Genomic DNA, 13730 nt, shown 5'->3' with positions numbered 1-13730 from the left:
TCACCCATACTCCGATCATATCGCCCAGAGATAATCACAATACTTGGTTTATTTCCTTCTACATACATACATATCTGGGTTAATATTCTAAATACTATTTTTGAAAATTAAGATATAATTCACATACCATAAAATTCACCATTTGAAGTATATGGTTCAGTGATTTTTAGCATATTTACAAAATTGTACAACTATTACCACTGTTTAATTCCAGAACATTTTTATTACTGCCAAAAGCCACTCTTATTATTTAGAGAAATTTTTATATCAGTGTAGGGAATTGTTTGCGAGCTCTGTTCCCAGACTCCAGCCAAGGGTCAATCTTGCAAGCAGGCCTTTCTAAGGTTAGGAATTCTCAGGCCTGCTGTGCTGATTCTTTTCTGCACTGTAGTTTTATATGTTCAGGATTCTAGGCCCTCATAAAATTATATGTGCCGCAAATACTTTTTGCAACTCTGCTGCTTCATCTTTCACTCTCTTTATGGTATTTTTTTTAAAGATTTTATTTATTTATTTGGAGAGAGAGACAGTGAGAGAGGGAACACAAGCAGGGGGAGTGGGAGAGGGAGAAGCAGGCTTCCCTCCGCTGAGCAGGGAGCCTAATCCGGGGCTTGATCCCAGGACCCTGGGATCATGACCTGAGCTTAAGGCAGAGGCTTAAGGACTGAGCCACCCAGGTGCCCCCTTTTCTTTTCTTTTTTTTTTTTTAAGAAGTATCTTTTTTTCCTTTATTATATCTTTTGATAAACATATTTTTCATTTTAATGGGGCTAACTCTGTTATTTATTTTCCCTTTATGGTTTCTTATATCTTTTTAAAGAAATCCTTCTCTACTACAAAGTCATGATGATATATACCTTTATTGTTCTCTAAAATTTTAGTTTTAGAACTAAATGTATGTCTGTAATCTGCCTGGAATTGAGATAATAGGAGTAGGGAACCAGTTTCATCTTTTCCTTGTATATGTAACCAATTATCTCAATATAAAAAGCTTTTATTTGCCTATTGCTGTGCAGAGCAAACTTCGTCATATATCAGGTAATCATATATGTGGGTATCTGTTTCTAGAATTTCTTTTCTGTTTTGGTCTCTCTGTGTATTGCTATCTTAATTACTATAGCTCTGTTTTGTTTGTTTGTTTGTTTTTTATTCATTTGAGAGAGAGACAGAGACAGAAAGAGGGAGAGGCAAAGGGAGAGGGAGAAGCAGACTCCCTGCTGAGCTGGGAACCCGATGTGAGGCTCCATCCCAGGACCTGGAGATCATGACCTGAGCTGAAGGAGACTCTAAACCATCTGAGCCACCCAGGCACCCCACTATAGCTCTGTTTTAATTCTGATAAGCTTATCTGATAGGACAGTTTCTTCCCTTACTATTACTATTGTGTGAGAGTGCTTGGCTATTCTGGGTCCTATGTACTTCCATATAAATTTTAGAGCCAGTTCATCAAATCTGTTTTCTTCTGTCAAATCTGTTTTTAAAAATAATGTGTGACGATGGACTACTACTCAGCCATAAAAAAATGAAATCTTGCTGTTCACAATGATGTGGATGGAACCCAGAGAGTATTATGCTAAGTGAAATCAGTCAATCAGAGAAAGACAATTATCATATGATCTCATTCATATGTGGAATTTAGGAAACAAAACAGAGGGTCATAGGGGAAGAGAGGAAAAAATAAAACAAGATGAAATCAGAGAGGGAGACAAACCATAAGAGACTTTTAAGCATAGGAAACAAACTGAGGGCTGCTGGAAGGGAGAGGGGTGAGGTGTTAGGGTAACTGGGTGATGGACATTAAGGGGGGTATGTGATATAATGAGCACTGGGTATTATATAAGACTGACAAATCACTGACCTCTACCTCTGAAACCAATAATATATGTTAATTAATTGAATTTAAATTAAAAATGTTAGTTGGAAAAAATAAATAACAATAAAGTATGATTTCACTTATATGAGGTACATTAATCAAAATCATAAAAGACAGAAAGTATAGTGGTGGCTGTCTGGGGCTGGGGAGGAGAGAATGGGGAGTTATCGTTTGAATCAGAATAGTATTGCAGTTTTATAAGATGTAGAGAATTTGGGGAGTGGATAGTGGCATGGCTACACAAAAATATGAATGTGTTTAACATCACTGAACTCTACACTTAAAAATGGTTAAGATGGTAAATCTTATGTTACTTGTATTTTAACACAATTTTTTTTGTGTTTCAAATTGGGATTATGTTAAATCTATAAATCAGATTGGGGATAACCATCTATACATTCACTCTTCTAATTCATGAACATGATATATCTCATTTATTTAGCTTTTCCTTAATTTAAAATTTTACCTAAATGAAGTTTATAAATTCTATATGCCAGAGGTTTTGTACAATCTTTGATTAGACTGACTTCTAGGTATAGTCTATTTTAAAATTCTATTTTAAGTGGTACCTTTTTAGAAATTTTTATTTTTATTTTCTCTTTGTTACTAGGTAAGGATTGGATTAAAATTCAAATTATACCAGAGCCAGGTATCCAAACTAATACAAGAAAAAACATAGAAGTGTTAAAGTACAAATTTTATCCTCAAAAATTACATGGATTATTTGGGTGGCAAAATTAGAAATAATAGGAAAATGATGCCTTGCTTCATTAAATGGGCTTTAATAAATGATAGTGCTATTGATTTATAATAATACTGGGCAAACTAATTTTAATGAATAGCATAAAATCAGACTTAATAGTTGAGTTTCTGATAACGTGGAATGCTACTGAATATTGATTGTATTATGGTTCTAGGCTATTAGCATTATTATTAAACCTTCTGATATGTCTCTTTTATTTAACTCAGGTGAAAAGGATTCAATGATTTTTGACTGTACTGAATGCTATGATCCAGTTACTAAACAGTGGACAACTGTAGCTTCAATGAATCACCCCCGCTGTGGTTTGGGAGTGTGTGTGTGTTATGGGGCTATCTATGCTTTGGGTAATTATGCTTTTCAGTTTAAGGATATCTGGTATTATTTAAATTCTTAGATTCTAGTTACTTTAGACATTTTTCTTCCCTCCCACAAGAAACTTATGTCTTTTCAGCTTTATAAATTTTAATTTTCAAGTTTGAGTTACTTGGGGAATATTGTCAAGTATGGATCTCTTAGAAGGAGATGGAGATAAAGTGTAGTAAGATGTCCAGTGAAGCACTTCAGCTGACTAATTAAATCTCATGATTAGGATAGCCATTCTGAATGTGCAGAAGTTGTTTCAAAAGGTAGTTTTGCAAAATACCTTATTTCCTAAGCAACATGATGAGCTTTTGTTTTTATTTTGTTTTGTTTTTTTTAAATCTCTGATGAAAACTAGTCAGAGTTAAGATCCAAGTTTTATAGTCAGATTCCAACTTTTTGTATGATCTTAGACAAATAACCCCTCTGGTACATATGATTATCATTCACATTATAAAGTTGCCAGATTAGATGCTTTCTAAGGTATTTTTCATAGATAAGATTTCTTTATCCAGAAATGACATTTTTCTTTTTGGTTACAGGTGGATGGGTTGGAGCAGAGATAGGTAACACCATTGAACGATTTGATCCTGATGAAAATAAGTGGGAAGTAGTTGGCAACATGGCTATGTCACGCTACTACTTCGGGTGTTGTGAAATGCAAGGTATTGCTTTCTAAAAATTTTTTTCTGAAAGTGTATTTTATTTTTGGGGGGGAGGGGAAGGAGAAGAGGGAGAGAAGAGAATCCGAAGCGGGCTCCATGCCCAGCACGGAGCCCAGTATAGGGCTCAGTCTCACAACCCTGAGATCATGACCTGAACTGAAGCAAGAGTCAGATGCTTAACTGACTGAGCCACCCAGGTGCCATCCTTTTTTTCCCCTAAAAATATATTTTTTGAAAAACTAAGCTTGAGCCTTTATTTTCACAAAACTATGTTTTATGTCTGTTAGAATTGACTGATTGACACTAACAGTATGGACGTATTATTTTAAACATTTTATATGTTTTACTCTCTTATATCTTTATATCTGTATTGCCAAAATAATCATTTTTTTCCAAAATAAACAAAAGAAGAATTAAAAATTACAAATGAGCCGAAGACGTGACTAGGAAAATAAGCATTTGAACCTTCGTCCATCTTTGTCACTTTCTCTCCCATACAGTCCTTAGTAAGTATTTCTAAGTTAGGATGAGGATATAAAAAACAATCTTCACTGTCTCTTATTTTGGCATTTTCAGTGTTTTCTTACAGGGCACATTGTGATTCAGTCCACACAGAATATAATGCTATGACAAATTGGAAAAATGTTGTACCATAGGGTGCTGGGTGGCTCAGTGGGTTGAGCCTCTGCCTTCAGCTCGGGTCGTGATCTAAGGGTCCTGGGATTGAGCCCCGTATCAGGCTCTCTGCTTGACGGGGAGCCTGCTTCCCCCTCTCTCTCTTCCTGCCTCTTTGCCTACTTGTGATCTCTCTGTCAAATAGATGAATAAAATCTTTTTTAAAAAATGTTGTACCACATATTAAAATGGTGTACAAACGTTATTTTAATTGTCTACTATACCCTGAGAAGTAGTTGGTAAGCATTGTCAAATAGAACTGGATTCTTGGTCCAGATTGGAGAGCAGATTTATATGTACCTGTAGACTAGTGAGCAGTGTGCTCCTTGTTAAAACAACTCGATCTGCTATTCCCAGCTCAAGTTCTTTCTGCTTTGTGAGTACCTTCTCAGATTTCCACTAGAATTTAAGTGTTCAAGTTACATGGTACAGAATATATCCTGTTGTGTAATACTATAGTGTTCTCTAATTGTTTTATATTTATGATTTTTATCTTCTCATATAAATTAAGTGTTCTGAGACTTAGTTTTCAGCATGGGGGTAGGGGCTGGTTTCTCTTCTACTAACAAGAAGAGGTTCTCAGAATACCACCTAGGTGTTGGAGAATTCAATTCAACTCTAATACTGTGTACACATACCTGGAGATAGCATCAAATTCCACATCAATCCTACAACACTCATCCTCCCCAGGCTATTATTACCTGTGCTTTGGAGTGACAGGCCATAAATCAGAGATTCCAGTGGTCCCTCCTCTTCAGCTTCAATTAATTTGCTAGGGTAGCTCACAGAACTCAGAGAAAATGTTACTACTAAAATGACATAACACAGGAGCAGCTAGATGGAAGAGATGCAAAGTCAAGTTATACAAAAGGAGCACAGAGTTTTCATGCCCTCCCTCTCCAGATACACCACTGTTCCCACATCGCCATATACTCACCAACCCAGAAGCTCTCCAAACCCTGTCCTTTTTTTTTTAATGAGTTGTCTTTTTTTTTTCTTTTAATTTTATTTATTTATTTGACATAGAGAGACAGAACGAGAGGGAACACAAGCAGGGGGAGTGGGAGAGGGAAAAGCAGGCTTCCCACCGAACATGGTGCCCAATGCGGGGCTGGATCCCAGGACACTGGGATTCTGACCTTAGCCAAAGGCAGACACTTAACTACTGAGACACCCAGGCACCCCAAACCTGTCCTTTTGGATTTTTTTTTATTTTATTTTTTATAAACATATAATATATTTTTATCCCCAGGGGTACAGGTCTGTGAATCGCCAGGTTTACACACTTCACAGCATTCACCATAGCACATACCCTCCCCATCCTTTTGGATTTTTATGGAGGCTTCACTATATACATAGGCACAAGTGGTTAAATCATTGGCCATTGGTGATTGATTCAACCTCTACATCTCTCCCCAGAGGTCAGGGGCTGAGACTGAAAGTTCTCACACTCAAATCATAAGTTTGACTTCTTTGGCAACTACCCCCCATTCCTTAAGTGCTTTCCCAAAGTCGCCTCATTAACATAACAAAAGACACCCTTCTCATTCTGGACACTTTGGAAATTCCAAGGATTTAGCTTGCTGAGAGCAAGGAATTGTGGATGAAAACCATATATAGATGAGAAATGTATTTTGGTCATCTGAATGACCAACTACATATTCCTTTTTTTCATAATTTTATTTTATTTATTTATTTGAGGAGGGTAGATAGCATGAGCAGGAGGAGGGGCAAAGGGAGAGGAAGAAGCATACTCCCGTTGACCGGGGAGCCCCACATGGGTCCGGATCCCAGGACCCAGGGATCATGACCCGAGCCAAAGGCAGCCGCTTAACCAACTCACCCACCCAGGTGTCCCCCAAATACATATTTCTTAAAAATCACAGTATTGTACCTTCTAAAATCATTGAGCTAGAGAGGCATCTTGGAGATTATCTATTTTAATCCCTTTGTTTATAGATGAGCAAGCAGAAGATCAGGAAGGTTGTGAATTATCTTTTCCCACAGCTGGTTACTGGCAAAGCTGGAGCTAGAACCCAAGTTTCAAATCAAATATAATAAGCAACTCACAGTGACTTACATTGTAATGTACTCTAGTGATATGATCCTGAATACCTTAATCTTGCCATATAACTATTCTAATTTGAATTCAATTCTCTATATCCATTTGAGTAACAGGTAGGCTGTCACCAAATAAGGCTATATCATTCCCAGTTTAAGTGCATGGTATTTTTTTAGGGGAAAGAAAATCCCTCTCCCTTTCCTTTTTTATGTCATGTTAGCACTGATTCTGGAACTTGAGGTCATCAAGTAGATAATAAGGTGGAAAACCATGTCTGACTGTTTTGTTATAGCACTGTAAGTTCTTTGAAAAACAAATGCCACTTATTTTTTTTTTAAGTTGTATTTATTTTAGAGAGAGAGCACGTGCATGGGGATGGGGGAAGGGCAGAAGGAGAGGGAAAGAATCTTAAGCAGACTCCATTCTGAGCATGGAACATGACAACAAAAGACTCAGTCTCCCAACCCCAAGATCATGACCTGAGCCAAAATCAAGAGTCGGATGCTTAACCAAATGAACTACATAGGTATTTTATTTTTTATTTTTTTAATTTTTTTTTTTTTAAAGATTTTATTTATTTGTCAGAGAGAGAGGGAGAGAGAGTGAGCACAGGCAGACAGAATGGCAGGCAGAGGCAGAGGGAGAAGCAGGCTCCCTGCCGAGCAAGGAGCCCGATGCGGGACTCGATCCCAGGACGCCGGGATCATGACCCGAGCCGAAGGCAGCTGCTCAACCAGCTGAGCCACCCAGGCGTCCCTACATAGGTATTTTAAATGCCACTTTAAATCATACCTCTAATTCTTTGTAACATGCTTAAATATGAGCTATGATACACCAGACAGAAATCGAATTTCTCTCTTAAAGGATAATGTGAGCCCTACATTAAATATGGTCTCAGCATAGCAGACATAAATCATAAGTCTTATGTTTTATAATTATTTACATTCTATTTTCTGTAGCATCTGAATAAAAATATTCTGTTTCCAGGTTTAATTTATGTAATTGGGGGCATCAGCAATGAAGGAATAGAGCTTCGTTCTTTTGAAGTGTATGATCCACTTTCTAAGCGTTGGTCTCCACTTCCTCCAATGGGAACCAGGAGAGCCTATCTTGGTGTGGCTGCACTCAATGACTGTATCTATTCTGTTGGAGGGTGGAATGAGACACAGGATGCTCTTCATACTGTGGAAAAATATTCCTTCGAAGAGGTAGGTCGGACAATTTCAAATGCTTTGATATCCTGTTCTGTTGTGATGTGCATTCTTTTATTCATGATATTGATCATTTGTAGTTTTTTTTTTCTTTTTAGAGAACCAACTTTGGTGTTACAGGTTTTTTTCTATTGATTGCCTATCTTCGGTTTCATTGATTTCTCTATCTTTTTTCTTCTGTTTTGTTTTGTTTAATTTGCACTTTTTTCAGGGCACCTGAGTGGCTCAGTGGGTTAAAGTCTCTGCCCTTGGCTCAGGTCATGATCCCAGGGTCATGGGATGGACCCCCACATCGGGCTCACTGCTCAGCGGGGAGCCTGCTTCCTCTTCTCTCTCTGCCTGCCGCTCTGCCTAATTGTGATCTCTTTCTCTCTGTCAAATAAATAAATAAAATCTTAAAAAAAAATTTTGTACTTTTTTTCTAAATTCTTTTTTTTTTTTTTAAGGTTTTATTTATTTACTTGACAGACAGAGATCACAAGTAGGCAGAGAGGCAGGCAGAGAGAGGGGATGGGGAGAAGCAGGCTCCCCGCTGAGCAGAGAGCCCGATGTGGGGCTCGATCCCAGGACCCTGAGATCATGACCTGAGTGGAAGGCAGAAGCTTTAACCCACTGAGCCACCCAGGTGCCCTTTCTTCTAAATTCTTAAAGTAGAAGCTTAAATGATTGATTTAAGACCTTTAAATACATTATAAAAAAGAAAGGTCTAAAATCAATGTATTTAAAACTATAAATTATTTTCAAGCATTGCTTTAAGTGCATCCTCCACATTTTAATGTGTTGTATTTTATTTATTTACTTATGTATTTGGTTATATATTAATTAGCATTTATCTTTAAATATCTTCTAATTTCCCTGGTAATTTCTTTTTTGACCAGTGAGTTGTTAAAAGTATGTTATTTAGGGTGCCTGGGTGGCTCAGTTGTTAAGTGTCTGCCTTCAGCTCAGGTCATGATCCCAGGGTCCTGGGATCGAGCCCTTCATCGGGCTCCCTGCAAGGCAGGAAGCCTGCTTCTCCCTCTCCTACTTTCCCTGCTTGTGTTCCTGGTCTTGCTGTCTCTCTCTCTCTCTCTCTGTCAAATAAATAAATAAATAAATTTTTTTTTAAAAGTACGTTATTTAATTTCCAACTATTTGGGGACTTTCCAGATCTTTGTATTACTCATTTCTAATTTAATTCCATTGTGATCAGAGAGCATACTTTTTTTTTTAAAGATTTTATTCATTTATTTGACAGAGAGAGAGAGATCACAAGTAGGCAGAGAGGCAGGCAGAGAGAGAAGGGGAAGCAGGCTCCCCGCTGAGCAGAGAGCCCGATGCGGGGCTCGATCCCAGGCTCCTGAGATCATGACCTGAGCTGAAGGCAGAGGCTTAACCCACTAAGCCACCCAGGTGCCCCCAGAGAGCATACTTTATATGATTTCTGTCTTGGTAAATGTTCCTTGTCCACCTGAAAGGAATTTGTATTCTGCTGTTGTTGAGTGTAGTGTTCTATTAATGTCAGTTAGGTTAAATTGGTTAGTGTTGTTCAAGTCTTCCCTACTCTTTTTAACTTGTGCAATTGTTTTGTCAATTATTAAGAAAGCTTGTTGAAATCTTCAAGTATAGGAAGTATAGGAAGAGCCAAGGGCAGGCTGCCCCAAAATGTACCACTTTGGCATCTTGATTATTTTATTATTTTTTTTAAGATTTATTTATTTATTTTAGAGAGAGAGAACTCAAGAAGGGGGAGGGTTGGTGGGAGAGAAACAGACTCCCCTCTGAGCCGGGATCCCATCACAGGGCTCAACTGCAGGAACCTGAGATCATGACCCAAGCTGAAACCAAGATTCAGATGCTTAACTGACTGAGCCACCCATGCGCCCCTGGCATATTGATGATTTTAAATAAAAGTTACTTAAGAGACAGGCTATACAAGGACTTTTCTGACCCTTCTCTGTCCCCCTAAAAGCAGGAAATAAATCTCTTATTTGAAAGGTACCCTCCTTGTACCAGGAGGTAAAAAGACATCTGTGTCACCCAGATAGGAAATTTAGACCCAAGAAGAATATATAAACGATCCTTGTTACTGGTTTACTAAGTTATTATCAGAGCCCAAATTCTCTTTAGAATTCCTTACTAGTTTAAGCTCCTAAAGTTACTTTTCCTTTGTCCTGTCAATACCCCACAGATTTATTGTCTCTAAAAAGTATAAAAACTGCTTTGTTCACTTCTTTAGGTTTCAATTACATTATTGGGCCTATGTGTGTAAGTAATAAAACTTTTTTTTCTCTTGTTAATCTGTCTGATGTGAATTTAATTCTTAGTCCAGCTGGAAGGCCTTAAGAGTAAAGGAAGAATTTTTCCTTCCCTGTAAATTTTTTTTTTAAGATTTTATTTATTTATTTGACAGAGAGAGATCACAAGTAGGCAGAGAGGCAGGCAGAGAGAGAGAAGGGGGGAAGCAGGCTCCCTGCCGAGCAGAGAGTCCAATGTGGGACTCGATCCCAGGACCCTGAGATCATGACCCAAGCTGAAAACAGAGGCCTAACACACTGAGCCACCCAGGCACCCCCTGCACATATTTTGAATCTCTGTTATTAAGTGTGTACAAGTTGAGATTATTGTCTTCTTGATGAATTGATCCTTTCATAGTCATGAAATATTTGTCTTTATATTTGGTAATATTCTTTGTTCCTAAGTCTACTTTGATATTAATTTGACTAATTGATGTAGCCAAGCTATTTTTTGATGATTATTTGCATGGTGCTTCTTTTTCTTTCCTCCCACTTTAAATCTATCTACATCTTTACAAGCTGCATCTCTGGTAAGATAACATACAGTTGTAATCTCTTTTTTTATCCAGGTTGACAATCTCCAACTTTCAAAAGGAATCTTTAGATTTTTTCCTATTTGTATGTAATGTAATTGGAGATATGGTTGGTTTTTAGACTCCTGTTTTGCAGTTTTACTCTTTGTATAATTCATTCTTTGATCCTTTTTTCTCTCTTTTCTGTCTTTACATTGACTGTTTTAGTACTCCATTTTCTCTCTTTTATTATCCAATTAACTATAACTTCACCTTTTTCTTAGTGGTTACTGTAGGGCTTACATTGTGCGTTATATGTATTTATACTATAAATATACTGTATCAAGGCAATCTTTGAATATTATCATATTCATTTTCATATTCTTTTTCTTTTTTAAATTTTAAACCATTTTTATTTATTTTTAGCTTTCTCTGTCTCTCTCTCTCTCTCTTTTAGATTACTTATTTATTTATTAGAGACAGTGAGCAAGAGAGAGAATACAAACATGGGGAATGGCAGAGGCAGAGGGAGAAGCGGGCTCCCCAATGAGCAGGGAGCCTGATGTGGGGCTCGATCCCAGGACCCTGGGATCATGGCCTGAGCCAAAGGCAGACACTTAACTGACTGAGCCACCCAGGCACCCTAACAGTCAGTTATATTTAAAATTAAATGTTACTGTGAAAGTCTTTGATAATTATACATATATTAATAATTCCTAGTCCTATTCTTTTCTGTAGAAGTAAGTTTCTATCTAATAACGTTTTCTCTTTGCATGAAGAACTTCCTTTAATAGTTCTCTTAGTGCTGGTCTGCTGGCATTTATTCTCTTAGTGTTCATTTTCTGAAACTATTTTTCACCTTCATTTTTGAAAGATACTTTATTGAGTATAAAATTTTTTCCCTACCATCTAAAAGGTGATGTTTAATTATCTGCTTGCACTATTACTGATGGGAAGTCAGTAGTCATTCTTATCCTTGTTCCCATATATATATACGTAATGTGTCTTTTTTTCCTTGGAGGCTTTTACAGTTTTCTGTTCATCATGGGATTCCAGTAATTTGATTATTGTGTATTTTTTTGGAGTTTTGTGTTTAATTTGTTTGAAATTCATTGAACTCCTTGAATCTGTGGGATTACAGCTTTCATGAAAATGAATGTTTTCAGCCGTATTTCCTCAGATACTCTCCTGCTCTTTTTCTGAGACTCCAATAACATGCATGTAAGACCACTTTAATATTGTCCCACAGGTCACTGAGGCTCTGTTAATTTTGATCTCCCATCTTTCTTCTCTCTGTGGTTAAGTTCATTTTTGTTTTACAGCTTCATTGAGGTATACTTGATAAAAATTGTTTGGATTTAAAGTGTATAATGTGAGGTTTTGATATATGTTGTGAAATGACTACCAAATCAACCTAATTAACATACTTATCACCTTATATTTTCCTGTTCCTTTTTTTTTACTTTTTTTTTTTAAGATTTTGTTTATTTATTTGACAGACAGAGATCACAAGTAGGCAGAGAGGCAGGCAGAGAGAGAGGGGGAAAACAGGCTCCCTGCTGAGCAGAGAGCCTGATGTGGAGCTCGATCCATGACCCTGGGATCATGACCTGAGCTGAAGGCAGAGGCTTTAACCCACTGAGCCACCCAGGCGCCCCTTTTTTTACTTTTTAACTGAAGTCTTTTTTAAGATTTTTTATTTATTTATTTGACAGAGAGATCACAAGCAGGCAGAGAGGCAGGCAGAGAGAGAGGAGGAAGCAGGCTCCCTGCTGAGCAGAGAGTCCAATGTGGGGCTCGATCCCAGGACCCTGAGATCATGACCCGAGCTGAAGGCAGAAGCTTAACCCACTGAGCCACCCAGGTGCCCCTTAACTGAAGTCTTTATTAGCCATTCTAATTTTTAAAAAAATTTCAGTGTAGTTAAACATACAGTATTGTATTAGTTTCAGGTTCTCTTTTCCTTTTCTCATGTGTGGTAAGAGTTGCTTTCTTACCAAATTTCAAGTATACAATATAGTATTATGAACTATAGTCACTATGTTTTATATTAGATCTCTAGAACTTATTCATCCTGCATAACTGAAATTCTGTTCTCTGTGCTTCAGTTTGGATGGTTTCTTTTGCTGTGTTTTCAAGTTCATTGATCTACACTGTCTCACTTCTAATATGCAGTATCTAATTATATTTAGGGAATTTTTCATTTCAGATATATATATTTTTTAGCACTAAAAGATCTTTTTGGTTGTTTTTAATGTCTTCCATTTCTCCCCTCATTGTGTTCATCTTTTCCTTTAGGTCCTTGAACGTATTTATAATATCTGTTTTTAAGTCCTTGTCTGTTGTTCTTATTATCACCATCACTTTTGGACCTGTATCTGTTGAACTTTTTCTTCCTGTTTGAGTCACCTTATTCCTGCTTTTCCACATTTCTAGTAACTTCTGATTGGATGGTGGACACAGTGAATGTTACATTGCTGAGTGTTTGGATTTTATTTCTTCTTTTAGGGAGTATTGAGTTTACTTTTGGTAAGCAGCTAAATTATTTGTGAATCAGACTGATTCTTTTGAGACATATTCTTAAGCTTTGTAGGAAAGGTCTAGAGTAGTGTTTCCTTTAGGTCTCCTACTAAAAGAATGACCCTTCTTATGTCTCTATTGAATGTCCTAGCTGTTCAGCAAGGTGTCTTTATTTTGGCTAGTCAAAACTAGAATGTCATCCAGCTTTGTGTGAGATCTGGGAATTGTTCAGTTTATAACTCCTGTAATGGAAAACAGTTTCTCTAGTCACAATACTTTTGACACCAAATGTGCGTGTTTTCCATACCAAGCTGTTTCCCAGTTCTCTTATGTTCACCAACTAGGTACCCTCAAGTCAATTCATTTCTGACCCTAAAAACCCAACAGGCTAAGAGCTCAGTTTCAAAGATTACCCCTCACTTTACACACCAGTTTCAAGTAGTGGGTCCTGAGGTTAACCACTAACTTATTTACACTTGTCTGACTTGGCTACAAGTTGGGGGTTCCCATAATCCTTTCCTCAGGTTCAATAATTTGCTCTAATGGTTTACAGAACTCAGGCAAACACTGTGTAAGTGGTCTATTGTAAAGGATTCAAATGGATAGCCAGATAAAGAGGTATATAAGGCAAGGTCCAAAAGGTCTTGAGTGTAGGAGTCTCTGTAGAATTTGGGGTGTGACACCCTTCTGACACATGGATGTGTTCACCAACCTGGATGGTCTCTGAACACCATAGTATAGAGATTTTTATGGAGACTTCATCATGAAGGCATAATTGATTATTAATTCAACCCCCAACCCTCTTCCCCTCCC

The 13730-nt window shown here is 37.4% G+C and overlaps 1 protein-coding gene across 1 annotated transcript in view; it reads left to right on the top strand.

Annotated features, from left to right (window-relative positions):
* The window catches only part of LOC111142986 (intracisternal A particle-promoted polypeptide), a 41562-nt gene that overhangs the window by 20461 nt on the left and 7371 nt on the right, over nt 1-13730 (top strand). Inside the window, exons 6-8 of the mRNA XM_022496363.1 lie at nt 2843-2980; nt 3539-3661; nt 7386-7606. Coding sequence (XP_022352071.1) covers nt 2843-2980; nt 3539-3661; nt 7386-7606 — 482 coding nt within the window. The remainder of the gene's footprint in view (nt 1-2842; nt 2981-3538; nt 3662-7385; nt 7607-13730) is intronic.

This window comes from Enhydra lutris, unplaced genomic scaffold, assembly GCF_002288905.1.
Source record: "Enhydra lutris kenyoni isolate GAN:26980312 unplaced genomic scaffold, ASM228890v2 scaffoldscaffold9, whole genome shotgun sequence".
Lineage (NCBI taxonomy): Eukaryota > Metazoa > Chordata > Mammalia > Carnivora > Mustelidae > Enhydra > Enhydra lutris.
The sequence above is the reverse complement of the archived record's forward strand: the minus strand, read 5'-3'. Positions and strand labels throughout refer to the sequence as shown.